Source organism: Macrobrachium rosenbergii, chromosome 7, assembly GCF_040412425.1.
Source record: "Macrobrachium rosenbergii isolate ZJJX-2024 chromosome 7, ASM4041242v1, whole genome shotgun sequence".
NCBI lineage: Eukaryota > Metazoa > Arthropoda > Malacostraca > Decapoda > Palaemonidae > Macrobrachium > Macrobrachium rosenbergii.
Window position 1 is genome coordinate 17,044,383 of NC_089747.1, and position 21,263 is coordinate 17,065,645.

General features: G+C 39.6%; 1 protein-coding gene across 2 annotated transcripts in view; it reads left to right on the forward strand.

Annotated features, from left to right (window-relative positions):
• Nucleotides 1–21,263, forward strand: part of nbs (nibrin) — a 44,018-nt gene that overhangs the window by 7,153 nt on the left and 15,602 nt on the right. Inside the window, exons 3-9 of one of the 2 annotated variants that reach the window (XM_067106701.1) lie at nucleotides 3,565–3,725; nucleotides 6,900–7,059; nucleotides 8,202–8,324; nucleotides 8,972–9,104; nucleotides 9,240–9,368; nucleotides 18,692–18,837; nucleotides 19,135–19,415. In XM_067106701.1, the coding sequence (XP_066962802.1) occupies nucleotides 3,565–3,725; nucleotides 6,900–7,059; nucleotides 8,202–8,324; nucleotides 8,972–9,104; nucleotides 9,240–9,368; nucleotides 18,692–18,837; nucleotides 19,135–19,415 (1,133 nt within the window). The remainder of the gene's footprint in view (nucleotides 1–3,564; nucleotides 3,726–6,899; nucleotides 7,060–8,201; nucleotides 8,325–8,971; nucleotides 9,105–9,239; nucleotides 9,369–18,691; nucleotides 18,838–19,134; nucleotides 19,416–21,263) is intronic. The other variant, XM_067106702.1, reaches the window with a different exon arrangement.

Below are 21,263 nucleotides of genomic sequence, written 5' to 3' on the forward strand. Positions count from 1 at the left end.
AAGTTCTTTTTCTGTTTTCCAGCCTCTGGTCCCCACATCTTGCATTTATTTCATGTTTATTAAAATCATCCCAGTGCACTTCAGTTATGTAAATCTTAGCATTTTGTAATACAAAATGCTAAGATTTACATAACTGAAGTGCATGGGAAGCGCACCTCTTCAGAATTTCCATTTCTTTTGTAAGTAACCATTTCCTTTATGCCAAGATAATTACAGCCATCATACATGTTAAGAATTTTTATTCTGTTTACCAATGAGCACTCTAATTTACCAGTAAACTAGCAATCTTTTTACTTTATCCTCCTTATTGTCTTTTGAATACCTTCTTTACAATTCAATATCCCACCATAGTAAAAGAATTGTTTTGGTTCTTTCAAGGTTAATGTTTTACTACTGCCTGGTTCTCCTCCATCACTCCACAGTTTTCTTATACAATTTGGGCAGTGAAAACACTAATTCCTGTATATTCAAACCTGAACTTCTTTGACACCATGTATTTCATTTGATATATAATAAGGCATTCCCCTATACATAATACTACATATCATTCGGTTTTGTACAGACCCCATAAGTGGTAGGTTCAGCTTATCGTAGATTGGTTGGCTTAATTTATCTTTATATACAGTATGTGTTGTATACATGACTGATTGATGTACACTAAGATTTTGCTTAATGATATCCAATCTTGGAGCAAAAGTTTATATAGTTTACTTGTTTTTATAAACACTGTACAGTAGTAGATTTTGGTTGTGTAAGGCAATGGTTTACATGATACACAGTGTTTTAGAACATGTTTTTCAGTCATAAACCGATTAGCAATTTTGACATCTTTTCATGTGTTATGTGCAAAACCGAGACACATATGATAGAAAAAATCCACTCCCCTTGAAAGGTAGGCTAGCGCATGCACACATGGTTTTCCCGGGTCCTAGTAGCTAATTATCACGTGTGTCACTAAAGTTGTTCGCAGGTCACAGGCTTCTCCCAGAGTTTTGAGATATGTTAAGTATTGCTGTTTTAACCCATCTTCCATTTGATATTTATTCATTACCTATGTTTGTTTTTCATCCAGTGCAAATTGACTATAATACCTGGTCAGTCAGTTATGAGTAAATATCCAAGAAGTTTGTGTTTTCTCACTGGTAATTTTTTGACACTGGCCCGTGATTCCTTGTATGCCCTCCTGTTTTTGTTTTTGTTGCTTTTTGCTTAAGTATATTGTTAGGAATTTCACCCTATGCTTTTTTATTTAGAGTTGAGTGTAGGTTCAAGTTCTTCCATGGTTGGGGGTTTTTTGCCATTAGCACTGACTGGCTAACCAGTTGTCAGGTAGTTACGTTTTGAGTGTTTGCCAGTAACTGCCTGGTTCTTGGTTTTTTTGTTAGTGTTGGTCTTAAATTGTTTGGAATGTGTTAGTCTCAAGTACGTATTAGGTTTAATGTTAGTTTGAGTGACTCTTCAAGCATGCTACATGTTTGCAATAGTATTTTTGGTTGTGACCAGTCTTATAGATGTTTTGGGTTTTCAACCATGATTCCAAGAGGTTGTGAGTTAGTATAAAATTGTTATTGTGCAAAAGTTAACGGGTTTGCGGACCATAGTTTTGAGCAGTTCTGCAAAATATTTTTTTCGGGGATCAGCACTATTTAGTTTGATTGTTCCATGTCCACAATCTGAGGGAAAACTCAAGTGTAATGGTTTGCCAGCTTTCTTCTTGGATGATTCCAACTGCAGTTTTAAGGAGTCTGTTTAATCATAGCGATGGCTTCTTCTGGAAACCTCATCAGCAGTGTTGGTAGGGAGATTGTTTAGCTCTTAGTAAGCTAACAGGAGGTAGCCTCAACCCCTTTGTTGAACACTGTTGTCAGGAGCTTTCTTTAGGGTTCACACAATAGGCACTGCAATTGTTTTAACTGCTGTGGTACTCTGGATAACAGTCTGATTTGCACCCCAAAGGGTTCCTTGCCATCCAGCAGTCAAGCGAGACTGTCTATCAGTTCAAAACTCTATGTGTTAGGCTGGCAAATGACCTCATAGGTGTTGGCCAAGCATCCACCTTCCTCTCAGTTTGGACCATTTGAGTGGTATATGTGTTTTGCATTGCCTGGTCAATTGATTTGTTCTGACACCCTCAGAGGTGTAGTTTCTTCAAAGCAGATATCACCTACTTGCCTTTTTTCACAAGGTGGGGATCATGATAACTGGGAGAGTTGGATCTCATCCCGAATCTGCAGACAAAGCACCTAGGTACTCTTTTCTGCCCAATGCCTAGGTTGATGGGTCTTGAGAGTCTCTTGGTATATGGGGAAAATTTTTCCCATATAAATGACTACCTCCTTGCTGGGTTCAGTGACAGGTGAAACAGTATTGATGAGCTCCAAGTGATCCACCCATCCAGCTTTCACCTTGAGTAGGAAGATCAGGGAGGCTCATGCATGATTGCTGGATGATAGGAACCTCCATGTGGGAATTTTCCTGAACTCTCCATCTCCCAAAATGCATCTACTCACAGCTGCATTGATGGGGGTTCAAGGCTCACACCTGAGAGCCTTGTTCATCTCAAGTGTGTGGTAAGGACAAGCCTCATCTGCACATAAACTTTTTGAAGGTAAGCAGCACTGCTAGCCCTGCAGTTCCAAGACTGACATATGACTTTGCACTGTTCTTGATTGACAACACATCTATAGTGTATCAACTTAACAAGCTAGGGGAAATGACAGTTTTCCCTTCACCTTTGTCAGTAGTAAAGTAGAAATACAAATGGAAGGATTGCCACACCACTGAGCCATTATCCTGATATTAACTTGATGGGGGAATGTTTTCCATGGACCAGTTCAGCTATGAATAACATGTGGACTATCCTAGTACTCTTTATGCCTTTGTGGAGATAGATTCGAGATCCCAGAATTTCCAGGGGTCAACCTGGCCACCACATGACTAACAGGGAACTCTGTGTTCTGTTCTCCATGGCCATATCCCTGTTTGGCCTTGGAGGAAGTCTCCTAGCACTTGTGGGATTTTCTGGACCTCTATACATGTTTCCCACAACTCTCACGGTCTTACGGAATGATCAACTGCAAATTGCTCACTCAGGGGCTCAGATACCTTGGTAGCTCCATGTGATCCTATGCTGAGTTGGTTTTCCCCATTCTGCTGGCTCTTGGCAGTCTCCCAGTAAGACTCCTTGTGGCCCACACACCCATCAAGGGAAAGTGAACCTCTGTGGGATGTATTATCACTGTTTCTTTGTCATGTGGGTCTGGTCTAGCAGCACCTCCATACAAGTATTTTCACATGGAAATCTGGTCACCAAGGCCATCCCAATGGCTTCTCAGGTTGTCTAAAAGTAATGGGTGTGCTTTGAAATACATGTGATTTTTTTTTACTAGCTCAGATAGGTGGAAGCCAGAACTCTTCTTCTGGGACTTGCCTGGAGATTGTGCTACTGCAGGGTAGGCTATCTTAAAGTAAGGGGTTTGTATATGAAAATGTTAATATTAAAAAAATTTCCAATTGATAGGTCACAAAATTTTAAACTACAGTAATTGTATTGTTTCATTTCAGAAAAACCCAAATGTTCTACCAGAAGTGAAGTTGAAAGATTTAGGAGCAAAGTATGGAACCTATGTTAATGATGGTATTGAACATAACCAGAAATTATTGGATGAGAGAGTTCTTGTCAGTGGTGACAGAGTTAGATTTGGTTTGATTGATAATGTATGGAGGTAAGAATTGTATCTTCACGAGGTAATCAAGTATTTACTGATCGAAAATGTAATGAATTGTTGATTTGAGGAAAATTTGATCCTCCTTTCCCTTTGATCTTATCATCATCCTAAAAACTAGTAAGCTGAGTGAGTAATTGTACTATGTTTGTACACAGATTCCTATAAAATTTGTTTGTTCTGATGGAATACAAACCAACACCTTTTATGAAGGAGGATCCTTCGCACGGGTTGGAACAGTCGTTGAACTTGGTAACAAGTTATTCAAGTGGTGAATATGTGGGGTTAGTGGAAGAATACCTGTCATTCACCTTCTGCCACTTGCCACAATTACTTTTAAGAATTGGCTGTCTTTCTTAAGTAGTAATTGCTGAATGCAATTAGGAATAGATAGTTGCATTGCTGAATTCAAGAATGTTCATTGAATAATGAATGTGAATGATAATTTGAGCTTCACTTTTATTGAATCAACTTATTCTAATGGGATGTCAGACATTATCAGAGGGTTGTGAAAATGCAGTTGTCACGAGGTAGATGAGAAGTCATCATTGTAAAGTCTCTGGTATGGCATAATTTTATTAGGTAACTGAAAAAGAACTAGGTTGTGACAAAGACTAGTTCAGTCATTTTGAAACAGTTGGAGAATTGCTTCTCTAATCTGTGGTTCTCTTAAGGTAAAGGTTAACTGCTTTCCCTGGGGAATTGCTTTTGGAATCTGTGGTTCTCTTAAGGTAAAGGTTAGCTACTTTTATTGGACACACATTCTTGTTGTTTTTGGTGTAGAAAGCAAGATAAGGAATGGCAACGTGTACATTGGAAAGGTTATGGAAGCGTAAATGTTATTGACCTGGCTCAGAGACTCAAAAGACGAGAAATGCTGTGCTCAGTGTGAGATTAGTAGTGAGACCTCTTGCATAGGCTCATATTTGAGCTTGACTGGGCTTTTCAGTGCCAGAGAAAGGTCCAAGTTGGGAGGTTTCAAAAACTTTGAGGTCCCTCCTCAAAACAATAGACAAGTCTTACAAGTTCCAATAGAGAACTTAGATCAAGTCCGTGAAGCTCACAGACCTAAAAGAAAGTCAGCAATGTAGCCCTTTAGGGCTGAGACTTAAAACTTCTTATGGCATTTAAGAAACAACACCAACTATAAAACTAGTCCTAGTTACCTAAGTCAAGGTAGGACCAGCTTTACCATGTAGAAAAAAGACAGCAGTGTTTGGAGCATTGAAGATATGATTGTGGACTGTATGTAAGTGATGGGTTGTGGTGAAACAAACAGGTTTTAACCTTGATGATTTGGAAGTGAATGTTTCCAGGTAAATTATATACTGTACTATATTATCACACATTTACATATTGCAAATTTTTTATTACACAAGTTGTTCAGAGAGCTTCATTTTTGTAGTATTTGCGTAGGGTCTTTGTTTGCTCACCTAACCTTACATGTTGTGTTTGACTTTTTGGCTGTCAATCTTGTTAGGCTTTCTCTTCACAATATTTATTTCTAGTGACATTTCTGAGACCACTTTGCTGCTCCATTCAGATGAGGATGGGCACACCATCAGGTGTTGTCTATGAAGCAAGGTTAAGTTCATATCTCTTAACACTATTCACAAAGTCCACTGACTTCACCTTGTGATCTCCATCTTGGGCTGCAAGATTCACTTTCTCCCAAGCTTTTGCCCTGTCACCACAGAAACACATGAACAGGCACAGATGGTTATTTCATTTCAGAGCTGAATGAGTGACAGAAACAGCTAAACATGTTTTAATAGTTGTGTTTAATAGAGGCAACCAGCAGAAGAGAAAGTCTTGAGTGGGATCTCATGCCATGATGGCTTAGGGCTTTAAAAGGATTTGAAGCTCACTTCGGTAGTCACACCACTACCTGGGATCATTGTAGCGGGAGGAACTTACCTCAGTACTAACAGATATCTGTGAACTAATAGGATCAACCACAGGTAAGATAGCACTATCAAGAAGGTCCATGAGAGTAGCATAAACAAAATTGAACACCCATGAACTTACACCCGTAGCATGAGATTCATGAGAAAGAATGGACTACTGCCATTCTCTCCTACTCCTTATTCATGGTATATTCATGTTTTGGGGACATGCACTCCAGTCGTTCCAGATGAAGTTTGTGGGCATATCAGGGATGTAAATGGGTCTCAGTTTGCCTCTCCTCCAGCCTACAAAAGGTGTTTACTTTCTTTAGGGTCTCCTCAAGGCATGAGTGATGGGTTCTCATGATTGTGCCTTGGTCATTGTTTTCATGAAATCCTTTTATTAAGGATCTCATACTTGGTCTCTGGTGCAATCCTTGAGAACTGCAACAGATAATTAAGGGATTTGTACTGTATATCTGAAAGATGTGGTCAAACAGCATAGGGATGAGTAGAATACTTGCACTAAGAAGTAATGTTTAACATCTGTCCATGATTTTCAAGAGCTTGCACCAGATCTTAAAAGCTAAGAAACCGTCAGGGGCTGTCTCAGTTCCTTCTACCCCAGGAACAGGCAGTGACAAGAACTCTCAATTCTCCACCAGTTGGGACTTCTTCCTTTTCGTGACAACTTTTGCAAGGGGAGACAGTATTGCTTATCTGGACCAGGAAGACTTGACTGCATTGGCATTAGGTGTGGGAAGGAAGATTTTTAAAGATGAGAATGGATTTTTCCTCTAGCTCTAGGATCTGTTCTGGTGGAATCTGCCCTGTTCCCACTCTTTAGTTTTCCTGACTTATCTTGTCGCTGTAGGAGGGGGTTCCACTTAAATGGGGACCTTATAACCTAATGCAGCTACCAGTCACTGTATATCTTTCCTGGATGTGCCTACCAAGGCCTCCATATGATAATCAGTGGTTTTGGAGAGGGACTGCATCAGCCATTCATTCCTACTGAGGCAATCAAGTTGTATGCCTACCATGAGCAGTAATGCATATTGGAGTTACCAGTTCAGTCCTTTATTCATATTCAGTGTAGAGGCACTGCTTTATGTTTTCTAGTTACAAATTCATGACCTATTTTCTTGGAGGAAAGGAAAATTCTAATTTTGCTTTAATAACTTTATATTAAGTAAATATTTTTTAATGCTATTGAAAGTTGCTATTTTATTCCTCTTTCAGGAAAAAATATTGCAGGTTATATTTGATACTGTGGTTTTCATTTCAGACTAAAGCATCAAGATTTAATTGTAACAACATCTGCTCTTCAGCCTGAAAGTAAAGGGGAACTTCAAACAGCTTTACTTAAATTAGGAGGTCATTTAGTTGGAGAATGGATGCAAAATTGTTCTTATCTAGTGATGAACAATATCACACTGACTATAAAGGTACAATTGCTTGTGATGTTTATGAAAACTTCTTGTATACCTTTTTATTACACTTATTTAATTGTACCTTATATTATGGCATATAAGACATGTCCCAGTTTTGGGAAGCATAATCTAGAAAAATTAAAAATACTGTATCACCCTTTTCCCTAGACTTCATGGTCTTTCCCACTTTAGGTTACTTTGAGGCTGGTATTCAAGTATCCCCTACCATGAGACATGTTAAGTGATCTGCTGTTTACAAAACTGTATTTTTCTGAAGTATATTACATTACTGTATCAGTTGTCCCCATTTCCACAATCTATACTTTGCATTATCCTTACATTACTGTATCAGTTGTCCCCATTTCCACAGTCTATACTTTGCATTATCCTTATTCAACCAAAGCCTACCCAAATATATACAGTACATGTGTATATACATTGAATAAAAAGCTTTCTGTTTGGTTTGCAGTGCTGTGAGGACAGAGGAAAGTGATGTTAATGCTGTTAACAGTTTAAATATTACATTGTAGGGAGATAGATTGAGGTAATCATTGGGGGAAGGGGGATAAGTTTGTGACTGTTGTTGTGTCAAAAGCAAGAGTCATATACAGTGTTGTTTTGTTTATCACCTTTGAGTAGCTGATAGAGTTATGTCATGACTTCCTCGTAGAACTTTTGTTCTCTCACTAAACCTCTCACTTCTCTCCATTTGCCCTGCCTCAAATGGATAACTCAGATGGTGACGATGAATTTATAATTGCTTAAGTTTGCAAACAAAATGAAAACAACAAACAAAATTATAGGCTAAATATAAGAAATTAACATTTCCCAGCATCAAAGATGCTCTAACCTGTAGGACGCATGCTTTCTCTTTCTCATTTTGGTTATTCTTTGTTTGATTTCCAAATGCTGCCTCATTGTTCAGAGTATATTAATAGGATCAGTTTTATTCCTTAAATGTCTCCTTTGTAATTAATGTGAATGACTTTAGTTGAAATGATTTTCATGTTACCAAATTGACTTTAGCTGAGATGATTTTCATGTTACCAAATAGCATATTTTTCATGCTTAGGTCTATATCACTAAATGAATTTCATCTTGTGGTTTTTTCTCCCATTTCACATAAAAGCTACAGTTGTGAATCACTTACTTTACAGGTTGTGTGCGCTTTGGCAGCTGCTGCTCATATAGTAACACCTGATTTTTTCACTAAATGGGCAGATGCTATAATGAAAAAGGCTCCACATCCTGATGCATCTGATTTTTTGCCCCCACTTCAGGTAATCAGAAAATGATGTGTTTAAACTACTGCATTTATTAAATGTTATCTCAGTTTTGGTGTAGTTAATATTGGAAAATTGGATTAATTTTTGAGTAAAATTTATTTTTAATGCTACCATATGCATTCTGTCTTTGTACTGTTAATGTAATTTTTTTAGTATTTTACTATTATTTTTGAAAAAAGGTGTCCTGCATCTCCATATTTATGGCAAGGTACACTGTACTAAAGGTTTTACAGTATTTCTTTGACTGCTCATGTGTTGCTCTTTGCCTTTCATTTTTCATCGGGTCCCTTTGGTCTTACTACTTAATCTTATTACTTAACTGTTCAGTTTCCTTAACTTTATCTAGTTCAAATTTTCACGTCTCATGTGAAAACAAACTCTTTGGTAGAGCCTTATCAGAGTCAAGGAAATCTTCTGTAACTCTCAAAGAATCATAGAAGTTTATTTTTATATTTTGAACATTATGTATAAAAAATAATTTTAAATGTTTAAAGTAAGAAAGATAAATAAAAAATAATTTAAAATATTTAAAGTAAGATAAATAAAAAATAATTTAAATATTTAAAGTAAGAAAGATAAAAAACTATTATGCTTCGGCACATGATTATGTATGATACATTCAGAGTTTGTTTGTTTTGCAGGAAATGAGCATTAACCAAAGCCTAGCAAGCTTCTCCCCCAACGAAGAAAGAATGAAATTGTTCAAGGGAAAGCACATTTTGTTTCCTTCTTCAAAGCAGTTAAAACGTATGGGTCCAGCAATTGAACTAGCTGGTATGTGGAAGTGTTGGAGAATTTTCTATTCCATACTCAACAGAGTACTGTTTGGTTGATGTTACACTTGTGATTATATATTTTCCACGATCTTAGACTGGTGTTTGTTAAAGTACAATATCTTCTTGCCTTCAGGTGGAGTCTCAGTGTTATTATCTGAAGAGAATTATAAGTTAGTCTCTTCTATACATTACCTTCTGGTTCAGCTCCCTGCTGAAAAGAATCAAGAACCAGCGAGAACAAAATTATTCTGGAAGTCCAAAGGTAAGTCATAACAGTTTAGATGTAGTATTCTTGAATAAATATACATCATAATTTTATATAAGTAACTTACTCAGTAATTACATAGCTATTAGTTTCTTTTAACCAGCAGCTGAAAATTTCGAAATTGCTGGTCTGCTAGTTTGTTATGGTTATGGCAACATGCCCTGCCCACTTTTGGGTGTAAGAGAAGGTACAACATAACAAAGAGCTTCAATTTGTTTCTGCTGGCTGTGGTTGAAGGACTGTGGTTAGCAGCAGCTCGAATTTTGTTAATTTATACTTTGCTGGTTGTTTGACTTATCTTCAATTGGTGAAGTATTTAATTTCGTAGCCTCTCGGCATAATTAACATAGTGTTAGGCAAATTTTGATCATTGTTTGACAACCCTTTGCCTGTTTTTTGGACTTGTATTAGACTTTTCCAGGATGTCTGACACTAGTAGTACTAGCATTAGGTATTGCAGCAAAGGCTGCAATACTAGACTAACTAAAGAATCTTACGACTTTGCACACTGTTTGTATTCCATGTAGGGGACAAACATGGTCAGTAAATTTACATTGTGGGGGGTGTAATGACTGGGATATTAAGAAGTGGAAGACTTTAGATGCACATATCAAGAAACTAGCTAGAGATAGGAAGAGAGATATGGGTAGGGAATCTAGTAAAGCTTTAGCTAGTCAGGATTCAGCCACTAAGTCAGATGCAATTGCTCCTGTAATTTCTTCCGATCCCATTCCATCTCCTCCACCTGTGCAACCCTCTCCTTTACCTGGCTCGCACGCTTCCAACCCCAACACCACTGTCAGTCTGGAGTCAAAAATCGACACTCGCTTCGAGTTAGTAGGCGCCCAGTGCAAGTGCAGTGGTAGTGGAGGAGGTGGCTGTTCGGCCTGCCGATTCTCCTAGGCCAAGGTTCCTGACATACTCCCCAGCACCTGGGAAGAGTCAAACTGGCAACCTAGGGGAGGTCGGTGGGGTCTGCCCCCGAGCAGTCGCCCCCTCGGTTCAGTCTGCTGATGAATCCCAGACCGGTCATTGTATATCCTCCAGCTCTGAGGATTTGAGTCCCAGCTGCACGTGGTGCTATGCAGACAAGTCGCGCCTGCTGAAGCGGCGTGCAGTGGAGTTTGAAGTTTCTTCCCCTGTTCCTTGCAAGAAGGGCAAGGATTCAGTGCGCCCATTGTGTAGTCATTGGGATAGCCCTGAACAATTCTCTTCTGCTTCTAACGACGATCGTAAATTGGCACCGAGCCGCCTTGTGGCACAGAGATGTTCTTCGTTGTATAAAGGAGATACTGCATCAGGAGTTGCGCACCCAGCACCTTCGTCTCTACAATCAGCGCCCGAGCGGCCAGCAACTAGCATTGAAGTGCCCAAACCCCCGTTTGTGATTGAGCACCCACTGGCACCTGTTCACCAACAGGTTTTGTCACTGGCTCCCGTCTCTACAGTGCCTCCCGAGCGCCCATTGCCGCCTGTTCACCAATTTTGAAATTACCGAAGTTAGTTCTTTCCTCTTCAGCAAGGAAAGCACTAGAGGAAGTAGAAGGAACAAGGCAAAGCAGTTTTTATTTCCCTCCTTCCAAATTGTCCAGGTCGAGCTACAGGTTTTATGCGACTGGAGAAGCTCCTTCCCTGGGAGTCTCTGCCTCCTCTCGAAGAGACTTCTCCGGCCTTATCGACTCAACTAGGAGATCAGCTTTCTCATCAGCCAAAATTATGTTCTCGGCCTCGGAACATGCACACCCTCTTAAAAATATTTTTAAGGTGTTCGAAGTGATGAGCTCCTTGACTTGGCGGTGGGTGCTCTGGCACGCAAACTTAGAGAGTGTTCTTTGTTACCTCAAGAGATCTTATCGGATCACTTGGGTATTTTCCTGTATTGACAGAGGCATTCGCGATAGTACACAGGAGTTAGCCAGTCTGTATGCCATGGGTATTCTTAAGAAGAGGGACCTTTGATGCTCCTTTACTTCAAAAGGCGTCACTACGTCTCGGAGATCGGCCCTCCTATTCTCCTCCTTGGACAAGACGTATCTTTTTCTACTGGCTTGACGGCTGCCAACTGCAGAACGCTCGGCGGCGCAAGCCTTCGCGCACTTGGCGGCCGCTGTCGGGTGCTAGGCACCCGCTATTGGGCACTAGGCGCCTGCTTCGGGCACTTGGGGCTCACTTTCTGGCACCTCAGCGTCCGCTCTCGGGCGCTCAGCGCCAGTTACTGGGATCCTGGCGCCATCTGAGCCATCTCTCTCCTACTGCTAACCTTCCTGCCCATTTTATCCACTAGCTCCCATGCCTGGCTCCCTCACTTCCTTCTCATGCCATTGCCAGTCTTGTTTTAGGTTAACAGATGTTAACCTTGTGATAGTGAAGTGTTATGCAGCGGAGGAGGTGTCTACTCGTCCCTTGATTCTCCTAGACAAAATCCCTGTCATACTTCCATATAACCGGGGAGGAGACATACTGGAAGTCCAAGGGAGGTCAGGGGGTTACACACGGGTATTCGCCCCCTCAGTCGAGCCTGTTGCCAGTCCCAGGTATCGATAGAAAGCCTGGAAAGGCGTCTTTCTGGATGTGCAGTGGAGGTGGTGGCTATCCGGCCCTATCAGCTCTCCTAAACCAGTCCCTGCCAGACTCCCCTACACCTGGGAGGAGGCATACTGTCAGTCCATGGGAGTCTGATGCCCCCGGATAGCTGCCCCTCAGTCAAACCTACTGTCCGCAGGTGTCGACGGACAGCCGTGGGAAAGACGTCCATAGAGATGTCCTTTGTCTAGTGATAGTCCAGTGTAGAAAAACGCAGATGGTGTTTTTTCCAATAAATAGCGGCCTGTGAACTTCTTGGGGAGCAGGCGTATAGCTCACACTTTATTTCTAATGGAACAGCCTCGTGCTTTTGTCTCTTGGGTGTCTCCTGAACTTCTAGTGGTGGATCGCCAGTTTTGGTGCCAGGCGGAGTATCAGTGTATGAGCATTCTTTTTGTCTGCTTCCATAGCTCCCGTTAAGTGCCTGAGCGCCTAATAGAGCCCAAACCTTCAGTAGTGTCCAAGTGTCCTATAATGCCAGAGCTCCTCTTCATATAGAGCTCACAGCACCACCTCTCATGCGTCTGGCGCCATCCTTGAGAATAAGTTTGAGCAACGTTTAAATCTGATAGTGAGTACAGTGGCCCAGTTACAGGTATCAGTGTCAATGGAGGAGGCGGCTGCTCATCCCGCTGATTCTCCTAGGCTCCAGTCCCTGCCATACACCCCACTACCTGTGAGGAGGCATACTGGTAGCCCAAGGGAGGTCAGCTGGAACAGGAAATAGTTTCTGGACTCGTTTGTATTCACAATAATGATGGAGATCAAGGAGGATCTTCCTTGGTGGAATTCCAGGAAGAGGCTATCAGAAGGGAAATCTCTTCATCCTCTGAACCCCAGCCTAGAGTTCTTTTCTAGGTTGGGGAGCTCTTTTGGGATTAAAAGAAGTGTCAGGAACGTGGTCCCAGGAATAGCAAAACTGGCACATTAATGTGAAGGAACTACAGGTGATATTTCTGGGCCTACAGTGCTTCGCTTTAGAAATACAGGGGAGGACAGTAGCAGTGCATTCAGACAACACTACGGCACTGGTATACATCAGGAAACAAGGAGGAACCCACTCTTTCTCCCTGTACGAAGCAGCAAGGGACCATCACCGAATTCCTCTCCTCTGCTCACCAGTTCCAGATCCCTTGGCATGGGCGACCGATGCAATGTTTTAGGATTGGTCCAACAAAGATATGTATCCCTGGCACATTAACGTGAAGGAACTACAGGTGATATTTCTGGGCCTACAGTGCGTCGCTTCAGAAATACAGGGGAGGACAGTAGCAGTGCATTCAGACAACACGACAGCACTGGTATACATCAGGAAACAAGGAGGAACCCACTCTTTCTCCCTGTACGAAGCAGCAAGGGACCATCACCGAATTCCTCTCTTCTGCTCACCAGTTCCAGATCCCTTGGCATGGGTGATGCAATGTTTTAGGATTGGTCTAACAAAGATCTGTATCCCTTTCCCCCATTTGGGTTAGTGAGGCAAGTCATCAACAAATTGTGGTCTCATCAAAACCTATCCATGATCTTGATAGCCCCCTTCTGGCCTACAAAAGAGTGGTTCCCGGATCTTCTGGAACTTCTTGTGGACTTCCCGAGGCTGCTGCCACAGGAGCAGCAACTTCTCAGGCAACCTCACTTCCATCAGTTCCACCAAAACCTGTCTTCTCTGGCCCTAACAGGGTTCAAACTGTTAGGCGACTGCCCGAAAGTAGGGCTTTCCAAGAGGCTGCAGATGCAATTGCAAAGTGTAGAAGACAGTCTTCAGATAATGTCTACCAGGCAAAATGGTCCATCTTCAGGTCCTGGTGAAGACAAAATAACATGTCCTCTTCTGAAACCTCTGCAGCAGAGATAGCAGACTTTCTTCTGCTCCTACGCTCCGCTAAAGGATTTTCCATCTCTACCATTAAAGGATAGAGAGCAATGCTTAGCTCAGTTTTTCGCCATTAAGGAGTGGACTTATCGTCAAACCAGGATTTGTCTGACCTTATTAAGTCCTTTGACACCTCAAAATCTAAAGGAAAACCTGTGCTGTCCTGGAACTTAGACATGGTCCTTAAGTGGCTTTCCAGTTCATGTTTTGAGCCCATGCAATCTATCTCTTTAAGGGATCTAACCAGGAAAATTTTTTTTTGGTCACCTTGGCCACTGCTGAGAGGTCCAGTGAAATCCATGCTTTAGACAGAAATATAGGATTTTCTCAGGGGAATGCAGCTTGCTCCCGTTCAATAGACTTTCTAGCTAAGAACGAATCGCCATCGAATCCATGGCCTCGTTCTTTTACGATCAAGAACTTATCCGAGATAGTGGGTCCGTCTGAAGAAGAAAGAACTCTCTGTCCAGTAAGGACCCTTAAGTTTTATCTTCACTGAACGAAGGACATTCGTGGTACTTCAAGAAATCTTAGGTGTTCTGTGAAATATCCCTCTAGACCCGTGTCTAAGAATGTCCTGGCATTTTTTCTGAGGGATCTGATTTCTGAAACACAGTCCATGGTGAACGAAGACTCACCCTCATCTTTAAAGGTAAAATCCCATGAGATAAGAGCAGTCGCCACGTCTTTGGCATTTAAGTGCAATCTATCCCTTACGTCAATTGTACAAGTGACATCTTGGAAGTGTTAGTCGGTGTTTGCATCACATTATTTAAGGGATATCGAGATGACTTACAATCAGTGCAGTACCTTGGGTCCGTTTTACGCAACTGGAGTGGTGTTGGGGAAGGAAACGTGGACAGCGATGTCCTTGCTTTAAGCTCTTCGCCTTGCTTAGGGTGCTGAGTTTTGGAGAGCCTTGGGGTACTATGTACTTGGAGTACCCTCCAGTCTTTTGGTTATGGTTGGGTATTGGTGTTTTTAAGTGGTTATGGTGACTATTTACTCTGGCTATTTTGTGTGGTAGTGCGCCCTGGGCAGGGGCATCTTGTTGTACTTTGCTGGCCCTTGGAATTTAGTCCATCGCTACAAAGCACCCACTGTAGTAGTAGGCCCTCAAGGCTTTACCGCCTCGCCTCTACTGGATAAGATGAACGCCAACCAGAGGCAGTATCTACCTGTAGCAGCTCTGTTATCAAGTAAGGTTTAACAACATTGATTCAATGTTAGCAAATTTCTATTCTCAAACTCCTTATTATTAATAATGTTTTGGGGTAGATATGTCCAACATTCCCACCTCCATTCAATGTGGGAATCAACTATGTAATTACTGGGTAAGTTACTTATATAAAAATGACATTTTTATAATAAAATAAAGTTTTATATATACTTACCCAGTAATTACATAATCGGAGCCCACCCGCCTCCCCTCAGTTGGACATAAGGGCATAAACAAATTGAAGCTCTTTGCTATGTTGTACCTTCTCTTATACCCGAAAGTGGGTGGGGCATGTCGCCATAACCATAACAAACTAATGGAGCCGCAATTTCAAAATTTTGAGCTGCCGGTTAAAAGAAACTAATAGCTATGTAATTACTGGGTAAGTATATATAAAAATTTATTTTATTATAAAATTGTCATTTTTCAGTGCATCAAATCTAGAAAGATCAGTTAATTACAGCTACCTGGTATGTGTTTTTAGTGAGAGGTGAAGTAGCTAGACTTTTTTCTATTTTTTCATTGGTCTCTTTATTTCCAGGTTCCTTATTTGATAACTGTTCACAAAAATGTTTTCCATCATTAGCTTACCTTTAATGTAAGGTTGATGTTTTTTTTATCACAAAACCATTAATTTACAATAGTCTTATCTGTGTCAGCACTTGTCAACCATACTCCAAGAGAAATAACACTTATACCTGGTCAAGTATGCATCTGGAATTCTCGGTGGCTCTGATGGCAATGATTCAATCCCTTTGTGTCTCTTTTATCTAAAACTCACATCCTTTTTCCTTGCTAGAATTTATCATTCAAATGTTCCCTTCTTTTATAGCTAATCTTTGATTCATCCATTTTTCCCAGTTAGCTTTCCTTATTCATGCTTTGATATTGACTTGTACACAGTTTACTTTAAATATTTTGTTGTTAAAGAGTTTTTTCACTATCCAAAAGTACTACAAGTGCCTTGCTGGTGCAGTTCCTGGTTACTGTAAGTACACCTGTTGCCTTGTAACAACTGCTATTTATTGATCTCATTGGTTTTGCTAGATATAGGTATTTGTGTTATAATTATTTTTAAAGCTTATATTCTTTTTGGTGTAGTATTAGTTCAGGTTTTTGTGCATTTTTATTATATTTCTTGTTAAGTGTCAAAGCTCATTAACTTTTTTCACTTCCCTTATGATTTTTTATTCTCGTTTTTCATTGTCAGTTTGTTATTTTTTTGGCTGTGGAGATTATGTTGTAAACTATAAGGAGTGAAGTGTGACATTCACTTTAGTGGCTGATACCTTCTGCAGGCAGGACTAAGTTGTACTGTTTTAATGATCTCTACCATGTAAAAATGGGAAAAAAGCACGTTAAAAGAAGAAGAAGAAGACCATGTAGAGGTGTACAGAAGATTGTTGAGGTTGTGAGGCACTTCCCTGGTAGACCTGTTTTCTCTTGACTCAAGGTTATCAGACTTTTATTCCTCGGTTCTGGGCTGGGTTCCATGGGGAAGTGGTTTTCTTGGACAACCTTATAAGGCCAGTACTGGACAAGGTTCAACACTTGAAGAACATCATAATGGTTGGTGGCTCCTTTTTGACCTGGCACTCAGAGGTCTGGTTAAACAAATCATTTATAACTAACTAATTGACCTGGCACTTGTAGTTGTTCCCTCTTGATAAGAGAGGTAATCTTACAAATATTTGAAGACACTTTAGGGTTTCAAACATTCAAGGTTAAACTTGGAGGTCATGAAATTCGGGCTGTAACCGCTTCTCTGTCTTTTTTAATGATCTATGGATGCTGCTAATTCTATTATTTATTTTGCATCTGAGATCTCCATCATCATTTGATCATTTATATCTTGGATTTAACATACAAAATAGCCTCCTTCTCAATCTCATATCCCATTTCTTCAAGAACATAAGCACTTGCTGATTGGGTATATTTGTCATGATCATTACCCCTTGTAGTATGAAGATTCTACTTCCTGTTCACTTACTGTCAGTAGGTTGTTCAGTGCTTTTGTTTAGTCCAACTTCAGCATTAGAAGAAGCCTTGCCTAAATAACTACTCAGGTTGTTGTAAATTGATGGGTTTGCAATAAGGAGTAAAATAAAGATAAAAATTTCATAGTACAAACACATCAATTTACAGGAAATACCCACCTCCCAATTGTTCATATTTTGTAGCAAGTCCAGACAACAGGGAATGGCTTAAATACCACCAAGGGCTCTGTGTGTCCTAAATGCATACCTGATCAGGTGGAAGTGTTCTTATTTTTGTTTTCTTGTTTTTCCTCTTCTTAGAATCTGAGAATCACTGAAATACAGATTTAAGCTATTGCAAATTGATGGGTTAGTATTAAAATATAATTGTGTTTTTAGCAAAATTTAATTTTCTTTGTATATCAGATGCCCCTATAACTTGACCCTTTACCATCTTTATTTCTTTTATAAGAACAAATCATTGGAATCTAGCTGTGTGACTCACTGGTCTTGTTAAGCCACTTTATGATAATACAGCACTCCCTTAACTTAGCAAATTTATAAACATGTCATAGCTATTGTTTTTTAGAAGTGATGCATTGTGCAGATAAATCTGTAGCTAAGGCCAGAAATTACATGGCATTGCTGTTAGCTGTGGGTTAGCTTTGATGTTCAAAGAACCCTTAAGGATTTGATAAGTTGACGGATTAATAATAATTTGTGATGCAGTTTTTGTTTTATGCCACATATACCCCAGCTGTAAGGAACATCAGAAATACTGTACACTGTAAATTTTAGAGAGGAAAGTGTCAATTTGATTACTTATTGGAGCTTTTATCCATTATTAAATATCAGATTTATTTACTTTCATCTCTTGAAGAAAAGGAAGTTGTGTAATAGGACAAGCACCTGAACACTTTGAGTCTCCTTTGGGTCTGAATCAGATTAAGGTAGCTTTTAACCTTCATGGATCCCCTACATATAAATAATGCTACTTGGGTGGATGCAGACCTAAAGGGCTTTACAGCTTACAGTGTGCTTTCTACTCCACATCATAGGTTTTATTTGCAACATTCTTGTAACTGCCAACTACATTGCTCTCTGCCTTCTAATTTTTATGTATTGCTTGTGGCCTCTTCCCACTGGCTGTCCAACTTATTTAACCTAACATTGTTTCAGATTTCAGTTCTTATTCAAGAACAAATCCATCAAGCAAGCCCCGTGAAAGTGTAGAAAAAGATAAGTATACCTTAGTTTAACCAGACCACTGAGCTGATTAACAGCTCTCCTAGGGCTGGCCCAAAGGATTAGATTTATTTTACATGGCTAAGAACCATGTAATGGGACCCACAGCTTATTGTGGAATCCTAACCACATTATATATAGGGAGAAATGAATTTCTATCACCAGAAATAAATTCCTCTAATTCTTCATTGGCCCGCTAGAGACGTGAATTTGGCCTAGCAGAGTGCTAGTCGACAACTCTACCGACTCGCCCAACGAGGAACTGTGGAAGTCTAGAAGTGTTACTTTGTGGTCTCAAGTACTTTATAATAATAATGGTGTAGACAGAATTTGCTCAGATTTAACTTGAGAATGGAAATGAAAGTGGACTGTTTATCACTACTGTAGTAGTAGCTCATAATTATCGATTCATTATATTTTACAGAAATTCTCAAAGGGAAAGGATTACGTGTGATACCCGAGTCTGATATTGGACTGGCTATTCTGTACAGAAGCACTGAAGCACATTGCAATCCATCATTTGATGTGGCTGACATCTTGAAAAGAAATGGATCCTCCTCCTTGTCACAAGTAAGTGTCACAGATTACTGTAGGAGATCTGTTTGGCATTAATTGAATTCATGTGGACATTGCTGTTGATCTTAGTTGGACTTACATTATTGATGTGCTTTTTTGAGACCAGTATATGAAGTGAGCTTTAAAAAGAAGCATTTTTAAAGTCAGTGAATATTTTGATTGACTTCATGTGTGAGCTTTCAAATGTTCACTGAACTTCGAGGTGGTGTTTAGGTGGGAGCATGTAAACATGTTTTATATTAGATTTATATGTAAAGTTGAAAATACTAAAAAAAATTTAATCTTTCTTAGGGCGCTCATATTTATGCAACTGAGACACAGGATGCAACCCAGAACTCTATGAGTTTGACAGGTACTCGTATTGTACCAGAAAGTGGCATGTCCTCTTCTCGGAAAACACCCGCAACATTGCAGACAACAGCAGCACCTCCAACAAATGCTGGTCTCACTACCACGTCCCTGAATTCATTCTCAAGTACCAATGCTTCAACACTGATGACCCTTGATAGTATTAGTCCAGGCAAAAACTGTTCAGATGACAAAGAAAATTTTAGATTTAAATCAACTAAAAGGTAAGAAAATGTCATTGCATTGAGGAGTACTTTTCTAATTCTGTTTAGGTTTGTGGTTTGAAAATAAAGAATAAACTCTATGCTTTTAACAGTTTTATTGTGTATAGTAATGTAATGCATCTTGAAGGACCATGTTGTCCTTTACACTTTATGGTGTTATTTGCTACTTTTCTCTGTTTTGTATCTTTCTTGCAGCTAAAAAGCCTATCATTCCTTAAACTTTCACCCTTGAGGTGTGAGCAAGAGCTTAAGCTGTATCGAGTTCAGAGTATCAGCGGGGTTGGTTTTCACCAGTACAGACTATAGGAGTTATTTGTCACTCTGCAGTTTCTGATGTTTTTTTTATGAAAGAAAATCTGAACTGCTTGGAAACTAGCAATTGTGGTAACTGGTATTGCTGAAGAACAATGGTTAGAGAAAAGGCTGATTTTTCACAATTTTATATTTGGTTGGTTAAACATGTTGCTATATAGTAGTTTCCTGTAGCTTTCAGTATTTTATCTCTCTTATTTATGAAAAGCAGCAACACCATTATTATCTGTGGCAGGTACTTAGCTAAACCACTCATTGTGATGAGCATTGAAATCACCAAAAAAAAAATAAAACAAACATTGGAGTCAGCTTCCTGAACTGCCGTCATTTTGGTCAGCAAGCAGCCATAAATAAGTCACCCAAATCTGGGTTCCTGTAGCTAGCAAAAACAAAGCTTTATTGGTCTTCCATGGACTTAACCACTCGTGTTTCATGATGTCCAAACTCATACATTGGCTTATAAGATGCCGAGACGTCCAAAAAATGATGAGAGTGGTGTACCTGAAACATTAAGAAGGTACAAACTTGGAAACCTTGGGCCATATAATGATTAGAAATCTTCATATCCACAGAGTAGAGATTGTGTTGTAATTTGTTCCAGGGAAGCACAATGTTAATAGCCTAAGCTGAAGAGACTAATTTCTTCCATCTAGATGGGTTACTAATCCAGACTGCTCTCCTCATTAGTCCGAAGGTTTTGTCCATGACGTGGGACTGATCTCCTTAGTCATCATTCTTTTGGTTCAAGTTAGGCAGCTCGTAATTGATAATGTGTTTCCCTCATCATTTTAAGGAGCTCTTGTCTATATTCTAGTTACAAATGGCAGCATTTGATTTCCAACTTACAGGATAATCTCATGACAAAGGCTAGACCTCGATACTTCAGTAACCATCAAAATGCTATATGTGGAGGAAGTTTTTCTCGATGATGTAGTAGTACAGAGGCTTTTATTTGGAAATGGCAATGATAGTAGTAGACCTGAACTATCAGATAGTTCTGACAGTGACACCAGTGAATATGATTATGTTTATTATATCGTAGTTATAGACAAACTACGTCAGACAATTTTTTGACTTTGGGTTTTATCAGAGATGATCAAGGATTAGAGGAAATGACAGAGGAGGAAGCAGATTTGTCAAGCACCAGAGGTGGTGTGTTAACAAAGAAAAAGTGATATAATTTGCAAATAGAAGACCATTGAAGCTTCAGTTTGTAAAAAATCGTTACTCTGAAACTTTTATTGGAGAAAAAAAAAAATACACATTTTCTACAGAATGCAAGTCTATTTTTTATTTTATTTTCTTTTTGTGAGGTTTTTCCAGGTGAAATTTTTGGCCAAGAGCAAGCGTTCAAGGTTTGTAATAAAGATTTTCAAAATGAATAACAAATATGGCATTACTTTACTTCATGCTTTGAGAGGTATCACACTGAAATGAATCCCCAGTAAAATCTACTTAATTCAGTATTTGAATTATGTAGATTTTTATATTTATCACTCTACTATAATAAAAATTATAACAACATGATAGTAGTAC